Genomic DNA, 21,906 nt, shown 5'->3' on the forward strand with positions numbered 1-21,906 from the left:
CAGTGTACTGATCCTGATGTCCTCTTCTCTGGACGCAGCACCAGTGTGCATTGATGCCTTTCCTTGACAAAACAAGCTGTGAGTTGGGGAGCTCTTACCAGTTGTGGATCTCTTGCCATCCACTCACAGAAAAGGGCAGTAGGGGAGACTTGGGGCCAGAAAAGTGAATGAAGACACCCCGGAGAACTGCCATGGCAGAAACAAAGTTCAGTCAAGGGGATGGACATGCATGGTTCTGCAGAGCCTTTGTGCAGGCAGGAGAGGCACATGAACAGGAGTCTGTTCATGAAGCAAAGCATCCACACCTGAACTCTGTTCCTGCAGAAGATATTCCCAAAACAGACCCTGAAAACTGCTGACCCCAACATCCTACACTTAGAGAAGCAAGGGGAAATCGAACATGTCACCACTCAAGGGCCAGGTACTAAGTGTAGCAGTGTGACAAGTACCTGTGTAAGCAGTGCAGGACACGTAAGAAAAATTCAACAGCCCTGTGATACTAAATTAACCCCTTTTCCAGGAAATGTAGGGCAGGATAACATGAGGAGAAAGGTGAGAGCAAGGTCAGTGGTACTCTAGTGTGGAGAAAAAAATTGCCTGAAGCTCTTCCAAGTACAGTAACGCTTAAGTGTTAATGTAACCTAGTTTCTTTGAGGTTTAAACCAGAATCCCAACACTGAAAGCATCTACATTACTATTATGTCTATGGACATGTCTCTTCCGCAGCAGCAGTTTAAGCACACACTTAAACTTAGATCAAAGCTCAGAAAGGGATTGAGGCAAAATGTAGAGAAGCTGCAGGAGGTTTCAGAGTTGAGCTGGCAGGCTTTGTGGAAGGGCAATGGGTTTATCATAGAATCATAGAATGTTCTGGGTTGGAAGGGATCTCAAAGCCCATCCAGTTCCACCCCCTGCCATGGGCAAGGACACCTCCCACTGGATCAAGGGCTCCAAGCCCCATCCAACCTGGCCTTGAACCCCTCCAGGGATGGGGCAGCCACCCCTGCTCTGGGAAACATGGGCCAGGGCCTCCCCACCCTCACAGGAAAGCATTTCTTCCTAAGAAGAAAATTTCGCCTGAATTATTCTCCAAGGGAAGGCTCCATGGTGTAGCCTATGGTGGGGTGTAAGTTCTGGGCACTGAGATGGCCCCATCCTCGTGCACGTGGCATCTAACCTTGGAGCTGTTTGAAGAGGGTGCCTGTTTAAGAGCACATAGAGGGCTTCCAGCATCAGCAGCCATGCGTAATGTCACAACTACTGCAGGAGAGGCATTTAGATGAGCTTCCTGGCAGAGTCAGCCTGTACAGAAATGACCCTCTAGCAGCATGCACTCCTGTAAACGCAGCCTGTTTCCACCAGCAGGGAGGCAGAAAGTAAAGAAACCCTGCCTGATTCATTTGTATTTAGATTTACTGAGCCCAGAGTTAGAAAAAGGGCCTACAGGAAAGCTGGGCTCTTGATCAGGGAGTGCAGGGACAGGACAAGAGGGAATGGCTTTCAGCTGAAAGAGGGGAGATTGAGATGAGGTCTTAGGAAGAAAGGTTTTCCTGTGAGAGTGGTAAGGCACTGGCGCAGGCTGCCTATAGAAGTTGTGGCTGCCCCATCCCTGGAGGTGTTCAAGGCCAGGTTGGATGGGGCTTTGATCAACCTGACCTAGTGAAAAGTGTCCCTGCCGATGGCAGAGTCCTGGAATTGGATGGGCTTTGAGGTCCCGTCCAACCCAAATCTTTCTATAACTATATAACTATTTGTCTTTTCCTTACACCTACATGGATGCCTGTGAGCCTGAGATCAGTAGAGGCAATACATGATGATACCATTTGAGGTGAAGATTTGCGTCAGTCAAACCAGTTTGCAGCTATGGTGGTTTCTCCTTGTCACATGCCACTAAGCCTGGCTATTTGCACCCCATTTTCAGAAAGTTTATCTTGAAATAAGAGGTCATGGACATCACAGTCCATGTTGAAGGACAGCACAGACATGTTGAAGGATCTGTTGGAGTGAGTCCAGAAGATGCGATGAAGACGATCCAAGGGCTGGAGCAACTCTTGTATGAGGACAGGCTGAGAGAGTTGGGTTTGTTCAGCCTGGAGGAGGGAAGTCTCCAGGGAGACCTTGGAGCAGCTTCCAGTACACAAAGGGGCTCCAGGAAAGCCGGGGCGGGATTTTTTTAGACAGGCCTATTGTGACAGGACAAGTAGTGATGATTTTAAACTAAGAGAGAGGAGATTTAAACTGGATATAATGAAGAAATAATTTCCTGTGAGGGTGGGGAGGCACTGGCCCAGGTTGCCCAGAAAAGTCATGGATGCCTCATCCCTGGAAATATTCAACATCAGTCCGGATGGGGTTTTGAGCAACCTGATCGAGTTAAAGATGTCCCTGCTCCTGCAGGTGGGTTGGACTGGATGACCTGTAAAAATCTCTTCCAACCCAAGGCATTCTATGATTCTGTGATCACAGTCATATTTATTCAGATCAAAAGAGCTTCAGACTTGGGAAAACATCCAGAATTGGAAGTCTCTCTGCAATATATGATGCTTGAGCAGTGATGTCTCCCTCAAGCAACTATTTCTTTCTGAGGGGGGTAACATATTAGGTCCTCATAAGGCAGAGAATTTAATTTTCTTTGTTAAAATGGAAGCAGTCAATTCCTCTGGCTACAGAAACCCTCACTGAGGAAAAGTCACCTCTCCTGCCTCACAGCACAGCCCATTTGAATGTCACCCAGATCACAGGGTGCCCACAGCACCCACACCTCCTTCTGCTGGGAAGCCAGGAGTTTTCTGGGTGGTTCATACTTAAGAAGGTGGTTGCATGAGGTAGGAGCCCCTGACAAACATTTGTGGGCTGAGCCCCACGACATTTCTTCGAGGGCCAAGCATCCCAGGCTCAAACACATTGGTGAGCACAGTAGGGGGCTGCTCTCCTGGATGGAGTGATTGCTTCAGAAAAGGAAGGAAGGAAAAGCTTCAGAAGCTTATTTCCCACTAGGAACAGGGCTGTAGGTGAGCCATATCAATGGACTGGGGAGATCTGGTTCCTGCTACTCTTCAGAGCAGTGGAGGGGAGACTTTTCTGAGCAGAGAACAGGCTTACTGACCAGGGTTATAAAGCAGGAAGCTGCAGTGTGGCTTTTCCTAAAGGGTGGTATCTCTACCACCAGGCCACAGGTGTAAAAGGTCAGATCTGCAGAACAGATCAAGCTCTAGCTTGAAAGCTAAGGAGGGGCTGGAACACATAGACCACCACCATCAGGGAAAGCCATCCCTGTGCTGACAGACAAGGACCACTAAGGGAAGCAAACCATAAGAGCAAGTGAGTCCTGTAATCAGCAGGACAAGGCAAGGCCTTGCAGGGACACTCTGTCCTGACAAAGCCTCTAGCATGGTCATGGTTGGGGGGAGTGTTTTTTTTTTAGCCAAGGCTAGGTTTTCTTATATCCATCCATCCATCCATCCATCCATCCATCCATCCATCCATCCATCCATCCATCCATCCATCCATCCTTCTGCCTCATCTCCTGGATGGAACAGCTTTTGAGCTGGCAAGGGTACAGAGTCGGAGGGAGGGTATTGCTTTAAGTGGCTGGGAATGCAGTCACTTGGGAGGCAAAGGTGAGGCATAGGATGGGTTGGACTGAAAGAGTGCTGTGCCCAGGTCATCCCTTCAGAACCCCACATTTTGTATTTTCTATCTCTTTATAAAATCTATACTTCTGCAGTTATCGCCCCATTCCCTACTTGTGTGAAATGGACCTTCACTGGAGAAAGGAAAGCAGGAATACAGGGAATGCTGCTGCAGTTTGCAAATGATGAATTACCTGAGAGACCATGCCAAAGGGTTCTAAAGACAGACCAAGCCTTGTTTATGTAGGCCATGCTCAGTCTGGCAACCGCCCCACAAGCCCCTGACCTGCAGGGAGGTGCAGAGCCTGCAGAGAAGCTACTGTTCCAGGGCTGCCTGAGATGGTGCAAAACCTGAGCCCGGATCCTCTGCCACACAAAGCTGCAGCATCGGGGCAGGCACTCGCTGGTGACTGGGAGTTGCCTTGTGGGTTGAGCTCTGCACTATGGGTGAAGCTCGGCAGAAACCCAGCCCCTGCTTGTGCCTTCCCCCCGCCAAGCCTCAGGCGTGTGCCGAGGTAGAGAGAACTATTGATAATTACCTTTGAAACTTTCATCTCTTTCTTCACATCTTCCCAGTGAACTTAATGATGGAAGGAGTTGCCAGATGTTAATTATTATCATTATCAGCTCCTAGCATTTACCGCACAAAGCTGTGCTTATCCTGGTCTCAGCACTCTGTGATTATAGCCCAGAGAAAGGCAGATTCATTAAAGTAGCCCACAAATGGTAGTGTTGTCATTATCCAATTAACGTTCCTCTTCACAGGATGAATATAAACCTGACAAAGACCTCTCTGAAGTGGATCTGAAAAATGCCATCCGTGTGCACCACGCCTTAGCCACAAAAGCCTCTGACTACAGCAAGAAGTCCAACGTGCTCAAGCTGAAGACAGCTGACTGGAGAGTCTTCCTCTTCCAGGCCCCGTAAGTACCAGCTCTCCACACAGAGATGGGGTCAGCAGCCTGACCTCCAGCCAGGCCAGACTCCCTCTGACCTGCCTAGACCAACACAGGCTTTAGGGGGCAACCTTGGAGGGAGAAAGGTGAGGGCTGTAGGGCTGTGCAAGGGACTTGGTCATGGGGTCACAGTTCCTACTTGGTTTGTCAGTCCTGGAGATCCTTCCTCATCTGTCCCAAGGGTGGGCTGATAGGATGGGGTGGTGGGCTGAGAAAAGAAATGGCTTCCCTTTCCCTTTCATTCACACGTTAGCACTGCAGTGCTCCACCACCTACCTTTGTTTTGCAGCCTGTCCTCACATTCCCTCGAGCAAAGTCGTACAGACTGGGGTGCTGGCTGATGAGAAGCTCAACAAGAGCTGGCAATGAGCGCTTGCAGTCCAGAAGGCCAACAGCCTCCTGGGCTGCATCCAAAGCAGTGGGACCAGCAGGACCAGGGAGGAGATTCGGACCAGGTGCTCCACTCTGGTGAGACCCACCTGCAGCCCTATGTCCAGTTCTGGAGTCCTCAGGACAGGAAGGACATGGAGCTGTTGGAGTGAGGCCAGAGGAGGACATGGAGATGATCCAAGGGCTGGAGAGAGTTGGAGTTTTTCATCCTGGAGAACAGAAGGCTGCAGGGAGACCTTAGACCAGTACTGAAAGAGGCTCCATGAAAGCTGAGGAGGGGCCCTTGATCAGGCAGTGCAGGGATAGGACAAGGGGGAATAGTTTTGAGCTGAAAGAGGGTAGATTAAGGTGAGATCTTGGGGAGAAATGTTTTGCTGTGTTCCTGCACACGGCAGGGGTTGGAACTGGATGGCCTTTGAGGTCCCTTCCAACCTCAACCATTCCATGATTCTATGACTCCAGCTAGGGTTTGGCTGCCAAAGTGCTGAGAGGAAGCTGGTGGAGCAGAATGCATTCATAAAATGGTTTATTTTGCATTGCAAGACCAGGTCTCCAGGATTGCATAGGTGCAGCCGCTGGAAAGGAGGACATAGATATATGGATGCATTCAGACTGTTTCAAAATGCGTTCCAAGTGTTTTTCTGTCTGAAATATATGTTCCAGTGCTACCTGCCTTTTATGGGATGGCCATGTAGAACTGACGTTGCTAAAGTCCAACCAACCAGCCAGCCCAAAACACACCTCTGTGCCATCAAATTCTGTCCCAGCGCTCCCACTGTGGTTGTCTCCACACTGCAGGAAATGGCACAGGAATGGTTTCAAAGCAAAGCCTGTGATGGCCTTCCTGACAGCCAGTGGCTCCAAGGAGGTCCTGAGCTAGGATTACCTGGGTCAGGAATATTTACAGACACCTACCTTTCTTCTCCCCTCCTCCATGATAGAAGTAAGGAAGAAATGCTCTCTTGGATCCTGCGAATCAACCTTGTCGCTGCCATTTTCTCTGCCCCAGCCTTCCCAGCCGCAATCTGCTCCATGAAGAAATTCTGCCGCCCACTCCTGCCTTCATCCATGACCAAGCTGTGCCAGGTAACATATGAGGAAAAGAGCGATGGAGGGGTGCTCAGGAGGAGGATGGAGGAGGCTGAGCCAAGCTGCAGCTCCCCCTGCTCCTGCCTGATAGACACTGACAGGGAGGAAACAGGGGAGCAGAGAGGGCAACCTGGACAGGCCATGGCAAATCCCAGCTTCAGGCCAATGTTTCCTTTGCAATGACTACTAAACAACCCTATGCACCCACGCCTGCCTGTATGGCAGTTAGTTCTGGCTTGTTTATTGCTCCTTGCCCATCACGTCCCAGCACTTTTCTGTTCTGGATTTGAAACAGCGATGCTATTGAGCCAAACAGCCTGGGTTTATTTTATGACGTGGCACTCAGAGGTGGCATCCTGTTGTTTTTCAAGCCAAAAAGCCACAGACAAGGGGTTTCTGAGTCCGACTCAGTGGGGAAGATTTTCTGGAAGCAGTGGGACCATGATTGCCTAAGGCTCAGTTAACCAAAAGCCATGGACAGCCACCATCCAAAGAGCAGCTTCTGTTTGCACTTTACAGGGAAAGTCTAATGTGCCTTAGCAGCTCCAAAAAGTATGGACACACTGGCCTCCAGCAAATGGGAGGACAGTCTGAAATGACAAGGAAGAGAAAATAGCTCCTATCTATTGAACCATATGTGGCCACATGTTGCTGTTCTTAAAGCCCCGATGGGGGGGGCAAATTTATCTCAAAAAAGAGCAAGATGAGCAACTCTTGGGCCACTGCTGGTTTTTCCTGGCTGTTAAAGGATGCAGAGCATTTAATATTTATTATTTTTACCTACAGGAAAGCTGGGGAGGGGCTCTTGATCAGGGAGTGCAGGGATAGGACAAGGGGGAATGACATTCAGCTGAAAGAGGGGAGATTGAGATGAGATCTAAGGGAGAAATGTTTTGCTTTGAGAGTGAGGAGGCCCTGGCCCAGGTTGCCCAGAGCAGTGGTGGCTGCCCCATCCCTGGAGGTGTTCAAGGCCAGGTTGGATGGGGCTTTGAGCCCCCTGATCCAGTGGGAGGTGTCCCTGCCTATGGCAGAGGGTGGGACTGGATGGGCTTTGAGTTCCTTTCCAACCCAAACTGTTCTGTGATTCTATGATGCTGAAGAACCCTGGGTGCCAGAGAAATCTGCTCTTGGCAGTTGTGATACAGTACTTCTGATCTTATTCAAATACCTGTGTTTCAGCTATTCCTTATCAGATGTATTTGCCAATTCTCTACACATCTTTGACTCTGGCACAGTAGCTGAGCTTCCGTCCTTGCAGGAACAGATCCCTCATCAACAGGCAGGCGGTGCACTTGGGTGTTGCACTCCTCTGTTTTATTACCTGACACGCTTCTCTCGGCAGGAGGAACAGCTGAGATCTCATGAAAATAAAATGAAGCAGATTGCAGACGAATTAGCAGAGCATAAATTACATCCCGTAGAGAAGAGCCTCAAGTCAAAAGAGGCTGAGGAATACAGACTTAAAGAACATTACCTAATATTTGAGGTAAAGGAACTTTCATCTTTTCTGTGATAAATGACACCTTGGCTGATTGAGGAGAACTGAGAACTCCGGAGTGGATGCTGTGAGCCTGGGAGAGCCAGAAAGGAGAGAGAAGGACGAGGGTTCAAAGCTGGATGGGTGTCTTGGGGCAGCAGCAAGCCTCATTGGTTTGCACTGAAGCTAAAAAAAGAAATAACAGACATTTCCTCCCCTCTGTGTTTTCCAAGCAGAGGAGGGGAAAACTGATGAGAGAATAAAATCATCCTTTCCTGTGCCGAAACTTGACATTTCCTCAAGTCCCATGTAAGAAAGTGGTTCTGTTCTTGGTACGCATCAGTCCTTTTCAGCAACATTAATAGAAAGCTAAGGGGATCCCTGGGAGAATTAATCTTGTTTTGCTGCAACCATTTCTGTAAATAAAGCCTGAACCAGCATTAGAGCTGATTGCAGGCTTCTTGAGGATGCATGTAGCTAAGCTTAAACTCTCCATAAAGGCTGACAAGCATTTAATTGTGGAAGAAATTGGATGTTTCATTCCAATGAGAGCTGAGCAGAAGGTGATTCCTACCACAGAGATGTCCACGGGAAGTGGCCACTGGAGGCCTCTTGTTCTCCTTCAGCAGGAGCGTGGATTACTCCCAGTATTGGCCAAGTCCGTCATTTTGTGGCTGAGTCTCAGGAATCAACAAGGATGGAAATGTCCCACCTCCTGCATACCAGGGCTGCACCACCTTTTTGTGTAACTCCCAACTTAACCCTGCCTGTTGGTTCCCTTCCCTTTGTACCAATCCTTCGTGTAAGTGCTTGCTGCTGCCTCCTGTTCACCAAACATTTTCTCTGGGTGCCTGCAGAAAAGTCTCCATCTGAGGGTTTTCTCTAGACTGCCTTCTCAGTCTTCAGGGAGAAGCTGGCACTTTCAGAGCACAATTCATCTCATCTGACTTAGGAGGTGGGCTCTGGAAATGCTTGTTTCTCTGCTGACAATAAAAAGAGAGTATGGGCTGCCTCTGAGATGTTACGGGAAAGGACTGGGGTAGTACACAACTCCATACGAATATGTTCCATCTCCCCTTGGAATAAAGCTGCCAGGCAGAAAGGTGATGCACCTCCTTAGGGCACAGTTTAGCAGTAACAAGTGAATCACTCAATGGAAACAATAGTAAGCAGAAGCATTTGAATCAGATGAAGGGAACTCCTAAGTCAGGAAAGAACAGATCTGTTCACCTGGGTTTGCCCCCAGTATCCACCTTAGACAGTTCGAGTGGCAGTCAAGACCTGTAAGAGCAACTGGAGAGTCTTGCACAACCCTCGCCTTTCCCCTCAAGCCTTTCAACCTTGGGGTGATCAGGCTTTGCATAGACAGGTGTTGTGCGGTGGTTAAACAGTACTTGTTGGGTGTGATTAATGGGATCCTAATGATACAGACCGTGTTCTCCTGCAGTAGCAGAAGGCTTTGCCTCTGATTTCCATCCATGCCATGGCCTGTCCCTGTTCCTAGGCTCTCTGTTCCCTCTTTCCCTGCAGAAGAGCCGCTATGAGACATACATCAACCTGCTGTGCATGAAAATAAAAGCTGGGACAGATGACCTGGAGAGAATCGAAACCAGTTTCTTCAAAGTGGAAGCTGACGACATTGCTTTGCGGAAGACACATTCGAGCCCTTCCTTAAGCCAAGGGCATATGTCTGTCAGCTGTAAGGCAGAAAAGGACATTTTAGAGCAGAACACTTAACGAGGAACGTGCGCACAGCGGGGATGAACCGATGATGCTTTGCGCTCCTGGACTAGATTGATGAGCACAATTTTACCTAGGGAATGACATGAACAAGACCGTAGACGTGTACAACACAGTGACTGCTCTAGTGAAAGAAATCAAAGAAGCTTTAGTTGACTCTCCCTGAAAATGCTCTGGCATTTCAGCATCATAGACACAGCATTTCTTCTTCATCCTCAGCAGCACCAGTGGCTTTTCTTTCCCTCCTACTGCAGCCTGCACAATAAAGGGATATGCTGGTTCTTCAAGAGCAAGGTTGCTCTTTTCTCCACCAGCCCTCTCTCTCCTCCTTCTTCTCTCCCTGGAGTCCCCACCACTTCATGTCCAACAGTGCAGGAAACTCAACTGAGATGACGGTCTTTGGCACCACCAGCGCTCCCGGAGGAGGGCACAGAGCATCAGGGAGCATGTCCCTCCCACAAGAGGAGCATCATTCAGCACGTTGCGATGGGACGCTGTCATGAGCTGGTCACTGACCGAGCTAGCGGCATCTTCAGCACAGCGTGTGGGAACATCACCTGCCCATGGCAGAACAGTCCTGAAGTGCCCTCTGTCACCTTATCCTTTTTTTATATATATATATGAATATATATAAATAAATATATATATAAGGAAACTTTAACGTGGGTTTTTAACCTCAATGTGCAAGTGAAGGCAAGCTGCCTGGGGACCATGGAGGGTCTGACCAGCCCACCAGGATGTTTTAAAAAATGCAGTAGCCTATGTTCCTTCCCCACCCTCCTTCCCACTCCAGGCCCCCCTTGCCCCCATCTGGCTTTGCTGTGAAACATCACTTTCATGTTCCTGCGTGTTCAGAGAAACTGGCCAAGTGGCTGCACATTTCGCATCCATGGCATCCACCACTTTGGGTTCAAGGCACAATTGGAGCGGTGCTTCAGTTCCAGCCAAACCTTTGTGTGCAGGAGCGATTCCGCCTGCCCATCAGAGTTGGACTGCCTCCATTCCGCAATGCACATGCTGTACTCTTTTAAGCAAGGAACTGTGTTTCTGTTCCTCTCTGCAGTCTGTGGTCCAATGATTTGCTGTTGTGCTAGAAGTGATTCCTCTGCATTTGAACGCCACAACTGTCCTCCCACACCTTATTTATTTATTTCACTTGTTGGTTTAGTTCTTTATCTCAGATTACTTTTCTTTCCCCTAGGTGCATTCACAGTAATCAAGTTCCAGTTTTGAAGGATCTTGTAGCTGCTAATTAGTCATTTGTTGTTTCTATGTTGCAGCATTTTTTTAAAATGAACAAAATAAGATTTATTTGGACTTTCAAGGTTTGAGAGCCCATGGACTACTGTGTCCTGTGGTGGTTCATGACACTAAAACCCTCTGCCCAACTTTGTCACCTCTTCTTTTATCTCTGTTTCTTTGTACAGTTTGATAGTTTATTTGAAATGATGCACTAAGACTCATGTAAAAAAAAAAAGAGTAACAATAAAGCTGGATCTGTTGGTAAAGAGAATTGGTCTGAAGTACAGTTCACCACATACTGGGTTGATGCCAGATTCCACAGCACTAGATATCCAGGCTGACCCGGAACTCCACCAGCTGCTGCCTCAGGAAAGGCAGGTTCCTATGGACAGACAGTGCCAGAAAATCGCCATGCCTTTCCACAACAGGGTACCAGCCCACCCATCCTCCTAGGAGCGGAAAGCACTGGCCTGCTTATGCTCTAGATGGATGGCTTACTCATGGACAGATGGGCTGCTTTGAGACCACTTTCAGGCAACTCTTTCCTCCGTCTGGTGCATTTCTGATCTCTCCATGTGCCGTCTAGAGGTCTATGGGAGGAGAAAGGTGTCAACATATGCACTGGTGTTTGGAGGCGTTCTGAGAACTGCTCTCAGAGGAGTCCATGGCTACATCAAGTGTCATGACTGTTTCTCCAAGTCATCATGTGCTTTCCTCTCTCAGGTACTGTACAGGCAACTCTTGCACTGAAGTTCTCCAAGATGCTGCTACTGGCATGAAGCATCTGGTGCCCAAACTCACACAGTGGAAGCCCAGGGGAAGGCCAGTCCCAGCTCTTGCTGTCCAAACTCCCAGGTAATGTCTTGTACCTGTCCTTTCTGACCATCCCCTCCAGCAGGCAGGGCCATCTCTTGTGGGTCCAAGGAAGCCACAAAGAACATCTCTGGCCCCCATGCTGAAAGGCATCAGTCTGCTGTCCTCCGTCAGGACTGAGGCACAGAGAAAGGAAGGATCTTGCAAAGTCTCCTTGGGGGTCCAGCAAAGAGCCTCACCACCATGAGAGTCACCACCCAGTGGATGTGGAAAGAGGTAGCAGCCAGTGTTAAACAGCCCTTGGCAAGACAGCTGAGAGCACAGAGAGTTTAACTTGCACTTACTGAAAAACAAGAGTTTGCCCTGATGCACAAGTATTGATGCAAATGCGTACGGGTGTGTAGATGAGGTGAACATCTTAACTACGAGAGAGTGATGAGAAGCCCCACAAATGCCTTTTTTGACCAATCCACAACTTCAGCTTGTGACCAGGAAGAGAATGCTTATCTTCCTCCCTCTTCCCTCCCTGGAGGTGGAGCATTCAGCCACGACTAAGAGAGAAGAGCAGCATCTCAGAGGAATTAAGCAGCCACATATTTTTCTACTCCTGGAGGTATCTAAATGCACCTTCTGGCACAGTTCCCAGCCTGTGCCAGGCCGTCCAGCATGCAGTGTGACTGCACTGCGTCTCAGACAGCTTCTCCTGATGGTGCTGGTTCAGCCTGACCTTCCTGCCAGGTCCCTTCTCCTAGACACAACCTCACACCAAATTCATTCTAGAGGGACGTTTTTTAGGGGGGGGCGAGGCTTTGCAATCCCAAAACCAGGATGTGACGCTCCTCTCCTGCTTGCGTCACCCTATCTGTGTCAGTGGAGAGATTCTCTCCCCTCTGGGAAGGGTGGCATGTGCATTGCACATTCAGCACAACCCTGGCAGGAGGCTTCAGAGGCTCCCTCGCCAGTGAAAATTGCTGTAAAATATTTACATCTAAACCCTCAGAATACACATGACTGGGAAGGAGGGTTCTAAAAAAACCCAACAACAACAGGGTAAAAAAGGAGACAGGTACAGAAGCAATTGGAGAGAAAATGGCAGTAGTGCAACTGCCTCCAAATATAGAACACGAGGATGGGAACCAAGGGTTGCACAGAACAAGAAATCACCACAAGCAGTCAGGAGTCTGCCATGGTGCAGAGCCAGCGGCGCCTCAGCAGATGCAGAGCATCACCGATCCTGCAAAGCGTGGAGCAGGGAAGCATCCCCCTATGCAGGACAGCGCTGGGCAAACGCACAGCTCCTCTCCAAGGGACCTGGAGAGCAGACCATGACGGTGAAGCCTGGTGGGGGTCAGCTGCACTGAGCACGCCCTGAGATTCAGCCATACCATTGCTCTGCCTCCTGGCCCACAGCGTGGCAGCAGGAGACCCAAGAGCTGCAAATTTCTTATCATGTAGATGCTGCTGAGCCGGTCCCAGGTGGACTTCTCCATGCACAGAGCTCACTGATGTTGAAGAGAGTTATTAGGAACCCAAAGGTTTCCCCATCTCTCTCACTTACTTGGCTGCTTTCCCCGGTGATCCTCACCCTGGGTGACTTGCTACGCTTGTGCCTCCCAGGGGGTGGAATGCTCTCTGCCCACTCCTGTCCGCCTCACCACACTCCATGAGCTGCTGGAGGAGGGAAGTTGGGGGGCCAAAGACAATGGGCAGCCGCAGCCTAACCCAAGAGCAAACCAGGGGGTGGAGAGCTGCATAGTATTGCAGCTTCCATCCAGCCATGCTTGGGGCTGCACACACATGGGACATGACATGATGACAAATGTCACCCAAATCAGGACTTGATCCTACCACCTTCATCTCCAGCCCTAGATATCTGAGACCGCCTTTGCACATTGCTGTTTGGACACATGGACCTCATGGCCATTAGGGACTGTTCAGCCTGGAGAAGAGAAGGCTCAGGTGGACCTTATTCATGTGTTTAAATATCTGGTTGGAGGGAACAAAGACAAGGGAACCGGCCTCATCTCAGCAATGTCCAGCGACAGGGCTGGAGGCAGTGAGGACAATTTAAAAAACAGGAAATTCAGTCTGAACACAAGATGATGCTTTTTTGCTGTAAGGGTAACAAAACACTGGCACAGGTTTCCCAATTTGAATATAACCCCTGGAGATATTCAAAACCTGGCTGGTCACAATCCTGGGCCACTGGCTCTGGGTGAGCAGGAGGACTGCACCAGATGACCTCCAGAGGTCTCTTCCATCCTTAACTGGTCTGTGTGTGGTACCTGTCCCAGGTCCCCTCTTACCCCCAAATTGCCTGAGATGAATGCAGCCCACAGCTTGTTATTTCTTATTTTATTTATAATATAAAAAATGTTCAAGTGTTAAACAGTCAAGAGTTCTGACATTCAGACAATCCAGAGCAAACTTGGACAATCATCTTATGACAAATTAGCAGAGTTTTCTATCTGGCCCCATCGTGGGTGAGGAATAGAGGGTTTAGTTACTTTATTGCTAAAAGTTAAATGAAATACACTGTCAATTGTTGTATTATCTTCTCAGTCACAGCTTCACCATGCATCCAATCTACAGTATCTGAAATGCAAAGGACATGCAGAAGTAAAAATATAAAAAGAAAAAAGTCAGGCTACAATGTAAACAGGTTTTGCTGCAGAGAACTGAGGAGAGAGGGGCACTTCCACGGGGATGCTCTGCTGCCCACACACGTGTGACTGTCTCTTGTGCCACAGAGCCGATGGCCAGAGCTGCTCCGAGTTTGGAAACGTGACATCCATCGTCCATGGCAAGACATGACGGTAACATCTGTCTTTACAATATACGGCATGGCAGTACGGAAGAATCCGCTCGCCGGGTTGCCCCGCACAGGGCCCTTCCCAATGCAGGGGCCAGAAGTGCTCGGGTTCCTGCCAGCCGCCCAGGCAGCCCGGCTGGCAACTGCCAGGCATGGCACCCAGGTGAGCCGTGGCCGTGCTGCACCGCGGGGCCGCCCGCCCAGCACCGCCTGAACCGCAGCCGAGCACGGCACGCAGGACACCGCAGCCCCACGGCCAGCGCTGGGCAAGGGGACACCGCGGCCAGCACGGCACCAGAAGGGCAATGCAGCCTGAGCGGAGCTCGCCCACGCGGCCACCATGCGCTGCCGTCTGCCTGCCAGGGCTGGCACAGGGAGCTGGATGCAGCCACATGGAACAGGAGGCTACTTCGCCACATCCATGCGGGCGTCTGCCTCGTTGGACTGCAAACCTGCGCCAAGCCAAGTGCAGCCGCGCAGGCACAACAGCCAAAGACTGAGCATTGGATCGTAAGGGCTGCTCCGCTGCACCCTTGCCTTTCATCTTCCTACCTGTGTGGCAAAAGAAACATTATTTCCGCCTTTCAGTACGGTGATGTTGGGTTTCTTTTTCTCCTGATTTAAGCGAAAATACAAGTGTTTTACAGGGCAAGACAGATCCCCACTAGACATGATAATGGAAATGCTCCCACTCATGTCCTTGATGTGTGTTTAAACGATACCTTAAAGAATAAGATCATTAAGAGCCGGGAACGGGACAAAGTGGCGAGGCTGTTTTCTCCCAAGGGAAGAGCACCCTTGTGACAGGTTGTCTTCCAAACAAAAATCAATGATCTTAAAAATGCTACTGAAACAGAATCCTCGGCATGAATCCCAGCACTAGCATACAGCAAAAGGCACCACGAGAGTTGTTTTCTATTTTTAAGTAGTCAAAAATTGGCCCACTTTTTTTTTTTAAATTTATTGTTTGTTTTCTCTTCTTCTTTTTTTTTTTTTTTTACTTTTTTTTCTTGGAAGCTGTAAATCAAGACATTACATATAAATAGAGATTCCCTATAAAAAAGTCATTGCCGTTAGCTATTATAAGACAACTTTGCTAAAATGAAAATAAAACATTTTATTTGTTATATTTTTTCCCTCTTTTATATAAAATAAAAATATTTCTTTTATGTTTTGTCTCGTCTCCCTCTTCCACCTCCTCCATGCGGGTTACGGCTGCAAGCGCATGAGCCGGGGAGGTGCCTAGAGAGGATCCGGGTCCACTTTGGGCGTCGTGTGTGCGAGGCCGCTGCGCCCGCTCTCCCCGTGAGCGCTGTGTCTGCTGCACGAGTAGTGAGTCCGGCTCTCGCCCGGCCGGTGGAGCGCGGGCGACTCTGTGTGCGCCGCCTCATTGTTCTGAGTGCTTAGGAAGGGGGTGCTCTCGGCCACCAGCTCCTCGTCAGACTCGCTGTAAGAGGCGCTGCTGAAGGAGAAGGAGTCCCGGACAGCTCTGGCTCTGTGGGGGACGTGCCCGTTCAGTTTGGATTTTTTCCACCGCCTGTTGCTGCTGGCTGTTTTCTTTGGCTGCTCTAGCGCTGTGACGTACTCCTGCGTCGTCTCGTACTCGTCATCCTCCGTGATGCGGAAGGGGCTGGAGGGCAGGCTCCCCATGCTGTCATTTAGGTAGGTCTTCCTTTGGTAGTAGCTGTCGTACCGCTGCGAGTCCTGGAAGGGGAGCTGGTAGCGCCGCAGGAGGGGCTGCTGCTCCTCCACACGGAAGCTGATGGGGGCCGCCGGCGGCAGGGAGACGGCGTGCGCCGAGTTGGGGGACGTGATCTCAAAAGTGGGCACCTGTGCAGCCATCGAGTAGTGGAAGTCGACAGGTGACAGGCGTGCTGGTGTGGTTAGGGCTGACACGTACCTGGAAGAAGCAACACTCTGTTTGGACACTCGACAAATACAAAACTCTCCAGCTGCTCCCACTCAGTACCAGGTGCAGGGACCCATGAAGCCTCCAGTGCAGCTGGTCCTGGAGTTTGGCATCTCCTGGGGAACCAGGCAGAAACTCTTTCCACCAGTGTGCTGAGGGAGCATGAGCCGCCAGCTTCAATGTGCGTTTGGGCACTATGCATCCCAGGACTGGCTTTCCTGAGGGACTCTGTGCAATTCCCAGCCTGCATTGCTGCAAACCTTGCAGCACCTCCCAGCAGGCTGAGTCAAGACTTCCCTGCCTCTCTTGTGCCCATCAGCTGCTTTCTGTTCCCTCCAGAGCTGCTAAACTTGTCTCTGAGGAAGGACCTCAACATGCTTTGGTCTCAGACAGGGAAAGCCCGGGCATTGCTCGCTCCGACTTAGCAAAAATCTGGTGTCTCAGAAAGGCAGCCACCCACTTCCATCTCCCCTAGTGACAACATCAGTGGGGCAACTCGGGGCTGGTTTAGCTGCCCTCCAAATAGCCCTTCCTTCAGCATCACCTCTTTCTAAAGAGCAGTTTTAGTTCCTGTCGACAGCACCACTTGGTATCTCCAGTCATTTTGGGCTGCCCAGGCTCCCTGGCTTATCTGGTGCCTTTTTAACCCTGTGTCCTGGGAAGTATGAGTCGTCTGTATGAGCAGCGTCAGCTGGCCTGAATGGATGAGGGACAGGAAGGAGAAAGCAGGAGATGCTGCCTTTCTCCTCTGCCCCAGGAAGAAGTCCCGAAGTGGCTGCCTAGGGTTGCCCATAACCACCCACTAAGGGATGGAGCAAGGTTGGAAATGTGTTTCTGTACCATGAAGAACCAGACTGGGGAGAGGATGCCCGTTGCTGTTTCTCACTGCCTGATGGTGTTGGCTCTGCAGCTGTGTTGCAGAGAGCTGGGTCATACAGAGCCATCACATACAGCCCCCCTGTTCACCAGGCCAGCCACAACTACACCAAGGATGCACATCTTTTCCCCATATGCCGGAGGGCCAGACCCTGCTTGAGCTGCCACCCCACTAAGCTGGCCAGGGTATGCTCACCATCCACTACCTTAGCCAATTTTTTCTTTACCAGTTGCTGATGCCAGCCAGGTATTTTTGCACTCCTCTCACCCCTGTGCTCTAAACCTACATCGCTGACAGGTGAGCAGGGTGCAGTGCTTACTGCTGCCCCTGCAAAAGCAGCCTCCTGGGGCAGTGGCTTCCTCTGGTAGGACCAGAGATGGCATTTCTCCAGCACCACTATAGAACTGCTGCTCTAGGAATGGGCAGAAGCAAACATTTTTGTGTCCAGCACAGATGGCACAGCTCACTTCTGCTCTGCCTGGGAGGCACCAAGCAGTGGGGTCTGACCTCTCGCTGTGTGGTGAGTCCCGCAGAGAATCCACCGAGTCACGATACTGCGTCATGGGCCTCCGTGAGTCCTCAATGCAGAAGGCAGCCCCGCGGCGAGCCCGTGCTTCCACGCATGCAGGGCTGTTACATTTACTGGTTCCCACTGAGGAAAGCATTATCCCAGACTGGGAATCTGAAGTCAGGCTTTCTGTCCGCTCTAAGCTCCAGGTGTGGCTTTCGTGTCTGTGAACCAAACCGTACATGGACATTGAGCAAGGAATCCCCACAAGGTCTTCTCCAAAAAGCTGCATGCAGGTACAGCTCACACTCTGCTCTGCACTGGCATCCCCTTTCTCTCTCTCACTATGATACATCTGGACAGGGATGCCCAACTTCCCAAACTTATCCTTGATTTGCCTTTTTTCAGATCAGAGGGTAAGGAAAGGCATACTGAGTATTTAGCACACCACCTCCTGACAGCCCTGGATGGGATGGGATGGGATGGGACAGCCTCTGGAGGGAGGCCAGGACAATTCTACTTTGTGCTTGCAAACCATTCTGGGTGTAAAGCAGCACATTGGCCCTGCCAAGGCCACAAAGGGTCTTCAGCTGGGACATCTACACTGACAAGTGACAGCCCCTTAAGAAATGTTACCAGAATAAAATTACTCAACTTTACTTCATGATCAACAGAGAAAACCATACCAAAGGGGAATCAAGATGTCCAATTTCCACTTGTTTATAAAATATTTTAGCAGCAGAATGTGTTCAAGGATCTAGACAAAAACTCTGATATGTCAGCTAGAACTTGCTCAGCACCTAGAGCTCCACTTGCACTTTGCTGGATGCAAAGATGTGCAAGGGCTCAGTGGGGACCCATGGGGCTGTGTGCACACTGGGGGCCCACTCATGCCACAGCCACCAGGCTGATGCCTCCACATAGCAGAAATATGTGCTCATAGAATCATGGAAGGGTTTGGGTTGGAAGGGACATCAAAGCCCATCCAGTTCCAAACCCTGTCATGGACCCAGTTCCACACCTCCCACTGGATCAGGTTGCTCAAAGCTCCATCCAAACTGGCCTTGAACACCTCCAAGGATGGGGCAGCCACCACTTCTCTGGGAAACCTGGGCCAGGGCCTCTCTACCCTCACAGAAAAAACATATCTCCCCAAGATCTCATGTCAATCTCCCCTCTTCTGAAGTCCCAAACTGCACCAGATGGAGTTGTGCCAGCAGAGGATTTGGGGGTGGGGGGGTTGCAGAAGAGAGGAGGCCTCTTCAAGACTTCCCAAGAACTTATAAATTATTGATGACTCCAGGCACATGCTCAGCTGCAACCCTCATGCTCATTTATAACTTCAAACGGTGTCCTCATTAGAGGCGCTGATTGAGTAAAATGGAGCCTGATTATGCCAGTAGTTTGCCTCTGGCATCACCTCAAGAAACACCTGCTGGATGCACTTGACTCACGAAGATGAGGTGGCAGGTAGCCAGGACCAGAGTCTATGCAAGGTAGATGCCTTCTCACAGCTGCCATGTGCTAATGTTGCCCTCCAGACACATCTTTGAGTGTTCAGGAGCTGCCCAGAGATGGCCCTGGAGTCCTAGGACTTTGAAGTAAGACTGGAAGGGCAGCAAGGTGCAGCTTTGCAGGTACGGAAGCCTCTGTGCACCTGGCTCAACTTGCACACACCCAGCCAGGCATGTGGATTTAAATAAACCTGGGAAACACAGTGCCTGGCTCAGCAGGGATAGGATTTCCTGGGACAAAGCAGTCATTTTCAGGCCAGCAAGTCATTTGTGGTTCCCTCTCTACTTGTTGAAGATCTAAGCCGGAGGAGCCTGGGGAGGAATTCACCTGAAAACCTAAATTCAGTGTCTGAAGGGCATGTACAGGAAAGCTGGCACAGGCATCTAGCAAGGCCTGTTGTGACAGGAAAAGGGGGAATGGTTTCAAATGAACGGAGGGGTGATTGAGACTGGATATAAGGGGGTGGTGAGAAGGGACTGGCGCAAGTTGCCCAGGGAGGCAGTGGAGGTTTCATCCCTGGAAACATTCAAGATTAGGTTGGATGGGGCTCTGAGTAATCTGGTCTGGTTAAAGATGTCTCTGCTTCTTCTGGGGGGTTGGATGACCTGTAAAGGTTCCTTCCAACCCAAAGAATTCTGTGGATCTATGAAGCTGCTCTGACACTGAGAGTCCATATTCATCCTTGATGAATGCCTGAACCCTGCAGAAACCTGCCAGGAGCCCTCTTTGAGCTTTAGCTGAGAGGATTCATTGCTTACTGGACTAATGGAGGCAAAGATCTCCAAGGAAATCTTATAGCAACCTTCCAGTACCTGAAAGGGGCCTACAGGAAAGCTGGGGAGGGACTGTTCACAAAGGCTTGTAGCAATAGGACGAGGGGGAATGGGTATAAACTGGAGAGGGGCAGATTTAGACTAGACATAAGGAAGAATTTCTTCACCATGAGAGTAGTGAGGCACTGGAACAGGTTGCCCAGGGAAGCTGTAGCTGCCCCATCCCTGGAGGTGTTCAAGGCCAGGTTGGATGGTCCTTGGGCAGCCTGATCCAGTGGGATGTCCCTGCCCATGGCAGGGGGTTGGAATTGGATGACCTTTAAGGTCCCTTCCAACCCAAACTATTCTATGATTCTGTGATTCTATAAAGACATTGGGCAGATGAAGCAAATAAGCAGGACAACTTTTGCTCTATGAAGTCAGTCCACTGTGACCTATATGTCATTGAGAGGCTGTAGATACAGCTCCCCTGCACCTCATGGTCACTTTTCAAAGTGCTCGCCTAGGGAAACACCATCAAGTACTGGAAGAAGCATAAGAGCTGTGTATGAGGAAGAACCTGAACATCCAAACTCAAACCAGCACTTGACCTTCTCTAAAGCATTTGAAGGACTTTTGTGGACATTATAAAAACAGGAAAGCCCCAGCTGCAACTTAAATGTTCTCAAAACCTGTGAGAACTTCAGCTTCTGAGACAATGCTGCCCTTCCCTCTGGTGGCTATTTTGAAATGTGAAAAAAAAAAAAAGCTTCACCCTGTGTAGCAAAAATTCTCAGTACTTTCCTGCCAGCAGTAGTTTTAGAGTGAAAGAGGTGCCACCACCCCAGAGGCTGAGATTCCAAAGGAACTTTCCAGACTGGGATAAGCACAGGAGTGTTTTTTTTTTTTCCTCTGGTGAAAAACTGTGACTCTCAAGTCAGATATTAACTTTGAGAAACTCAAGTTGCACCAGGGAGGTTTAGATTGGATATTAGGAAAAATTTCTTTATGGAAAGAGTGGTGAAGCCCTGGCAAAGGCTGCCCAGGGCAGTAGTGGAGTCTCTGTCCCTGGAGTGGTTCAAAAAGAGTGTGGCTGTGGCAATTCAGGACATGGTTTAGCAGGCACAGTGGGGTTGGGCTGACAGTTAGAGGTCTTTCCCAACCTTAATGACTCTGTGATTCTAACTGGCCAAAACATTTAGTGATATTTCAAGTGTTTTGCCTTCCATGAGGCAAATACATTCTAAATATATCAAGCATGAAATGAATAACCTGTGTGTGCTTAATGAAAGATTACAGGTGTCCACTGTGGTTGCAAACACAACTTGCAAAACCTTTCCCAGATGCATCCTCCCATTTGTGTCTGTGCAAAGCTTGAAGGCACAACTTAATTTCTTCCTAGTTTCCAGCTATGTCAGTGCTTCAGTATCCTGCTCTCACTTCACCACGGTCAAGGATCACCCCTTTCCAAACCTCTTTTCCTTTCCAACCCTTCCCAAACCCAGCCATGTCAGCAAATATATGTACTGTTGACATGGCCTGTGTGTATCAGTGTGGGGCCAAATATCACATTAAACCACAAAGGGAAGGGAAAGGAAAACCTTTTCCTGGCTTTGAATCTTATAGCACCCTAAGGGAAACAGCAGGAGAAAGTTGAGGAGAAAGCGATATACATCACCTCTGGCTGGACGTAGGAGTGGCTGTGGAGCAGTGATGGGACGGGGAGCAGGAGTGACTTCCTGAAAAGGTTGTCTCTGTTTCCCTTCGGATCACATGCTCGGTGGCAGAAACATTCTTAGAAATATACTGTAAGATATGAAGAATCACACAGGTCAGCCAGGAGCCTGACAACGCAGCCACAGCCAAATGCAGCTCACTGGATTATTTCTGGTGAAATCACATGAGGACTGAGTGACCCAGCAGCTCCACACCCCATGGAAGGAGACAGGGGGGCTGGAGGCTCTTCTCTGTACTTTGAACATGGGAAAAGGGCTGTGGCACAGGAACCGCAGAAGGCTACCAAGAGCCAAGGGGTTTCCCAGAGGACACTGGGACCACATGTAGCTACTGAGCAGAAAAACATTTCTGCTCACAGGAGGTTGTATACCTGACAGAGTATCAGCAAAAAGATAACCATGTGAGATATGCTAGACATACATGTCCTGTAGAAACACCAGATGTAATCTAATATTTA

General features: G+C 49.7%; 2 protein-coding genes across 6 annotated transcripts in view; one reads left to right on the forward strand and one right to left on the reverse strand.

The window, feature by feature from the left end:
* PSD2 (pleckstrin and Sec7 domain containing 2) overlaps positions 1 to 10,052 on the forward strand; it is a 50,498-nt gene extending 40,446 nt beyond the window's left edge. The window contains exons 12-15 of the mRNA XM_069869634.1: positions 4,398 to 4,555; positions 5,920 to 6,064; positions 7,410 to 7,553; positions 9,075 to 10,052. Coding sequence (XP_069725735.1) covers positions 4,398 to 4,555; positions 5,920 to 6,064; positions 7,410 to 7,553; positions 9,075 to 9,281 — 654 coding nt within the window. The 3' untranslated portion in view covers positions 9,282 to 10,052. The remainder of the gene's footprint in view (positions 1 to 4,397; positions 4,556 to 5,919; positions 6,065 to 7,409; positions 7,554 to 9,074) is intronic.
* A 5,201-nt stretch (positions 10,053 to 15,253) lies between these two features.
* Positions 15,254 to 21,906, reverse strand: part of NRG2 (neuregulin 2) — a 184,474-nt gene continuing 177,821 nt past the window's right edge. For all 5 annotated transcript variants that reach the window (XM_069869641.1, XM_069869643.1, XM_069869640.1 and 2 more), the window contains 3 exons: positions 21,391 to 21,518; positions 17,445 to 17,669; positions 15,254 to 16,051 (listed from right to left, as the gene is read on the reverse strand). In XM_069869641.1, coding sequence (XP_069725742.1) covers positions 15,394 to 16,051; positions 17,445 to 17,669; positions 21,391 to 21,518 — 1,011 coding nt within the window. In that variant the 3' untranslated portion in view covers positions 15,254 to 15,393. The remainder of the gene's footprint in view (positions 16,052 to 17,444; positions 17,670 to 21,390; positions 21,519 to 21,906) is intronic.

The sequence above is a fragment of the Phaenicophaeus curvirostris genome, chromosome 15 (assembly GCF_032191515.1).
Source record: "Phaenicophaeus curvirostris isolate KB17595 chromosome 15, BPBGC_Pcur_1.0, whole genome shotgun sequence".
NCBI lineage: Eukaryota > Metazoa > Chordata > Aves > Cuculiformes > Cuculidae > Phaenicophaeus > Phaenicophaeus curvirostris.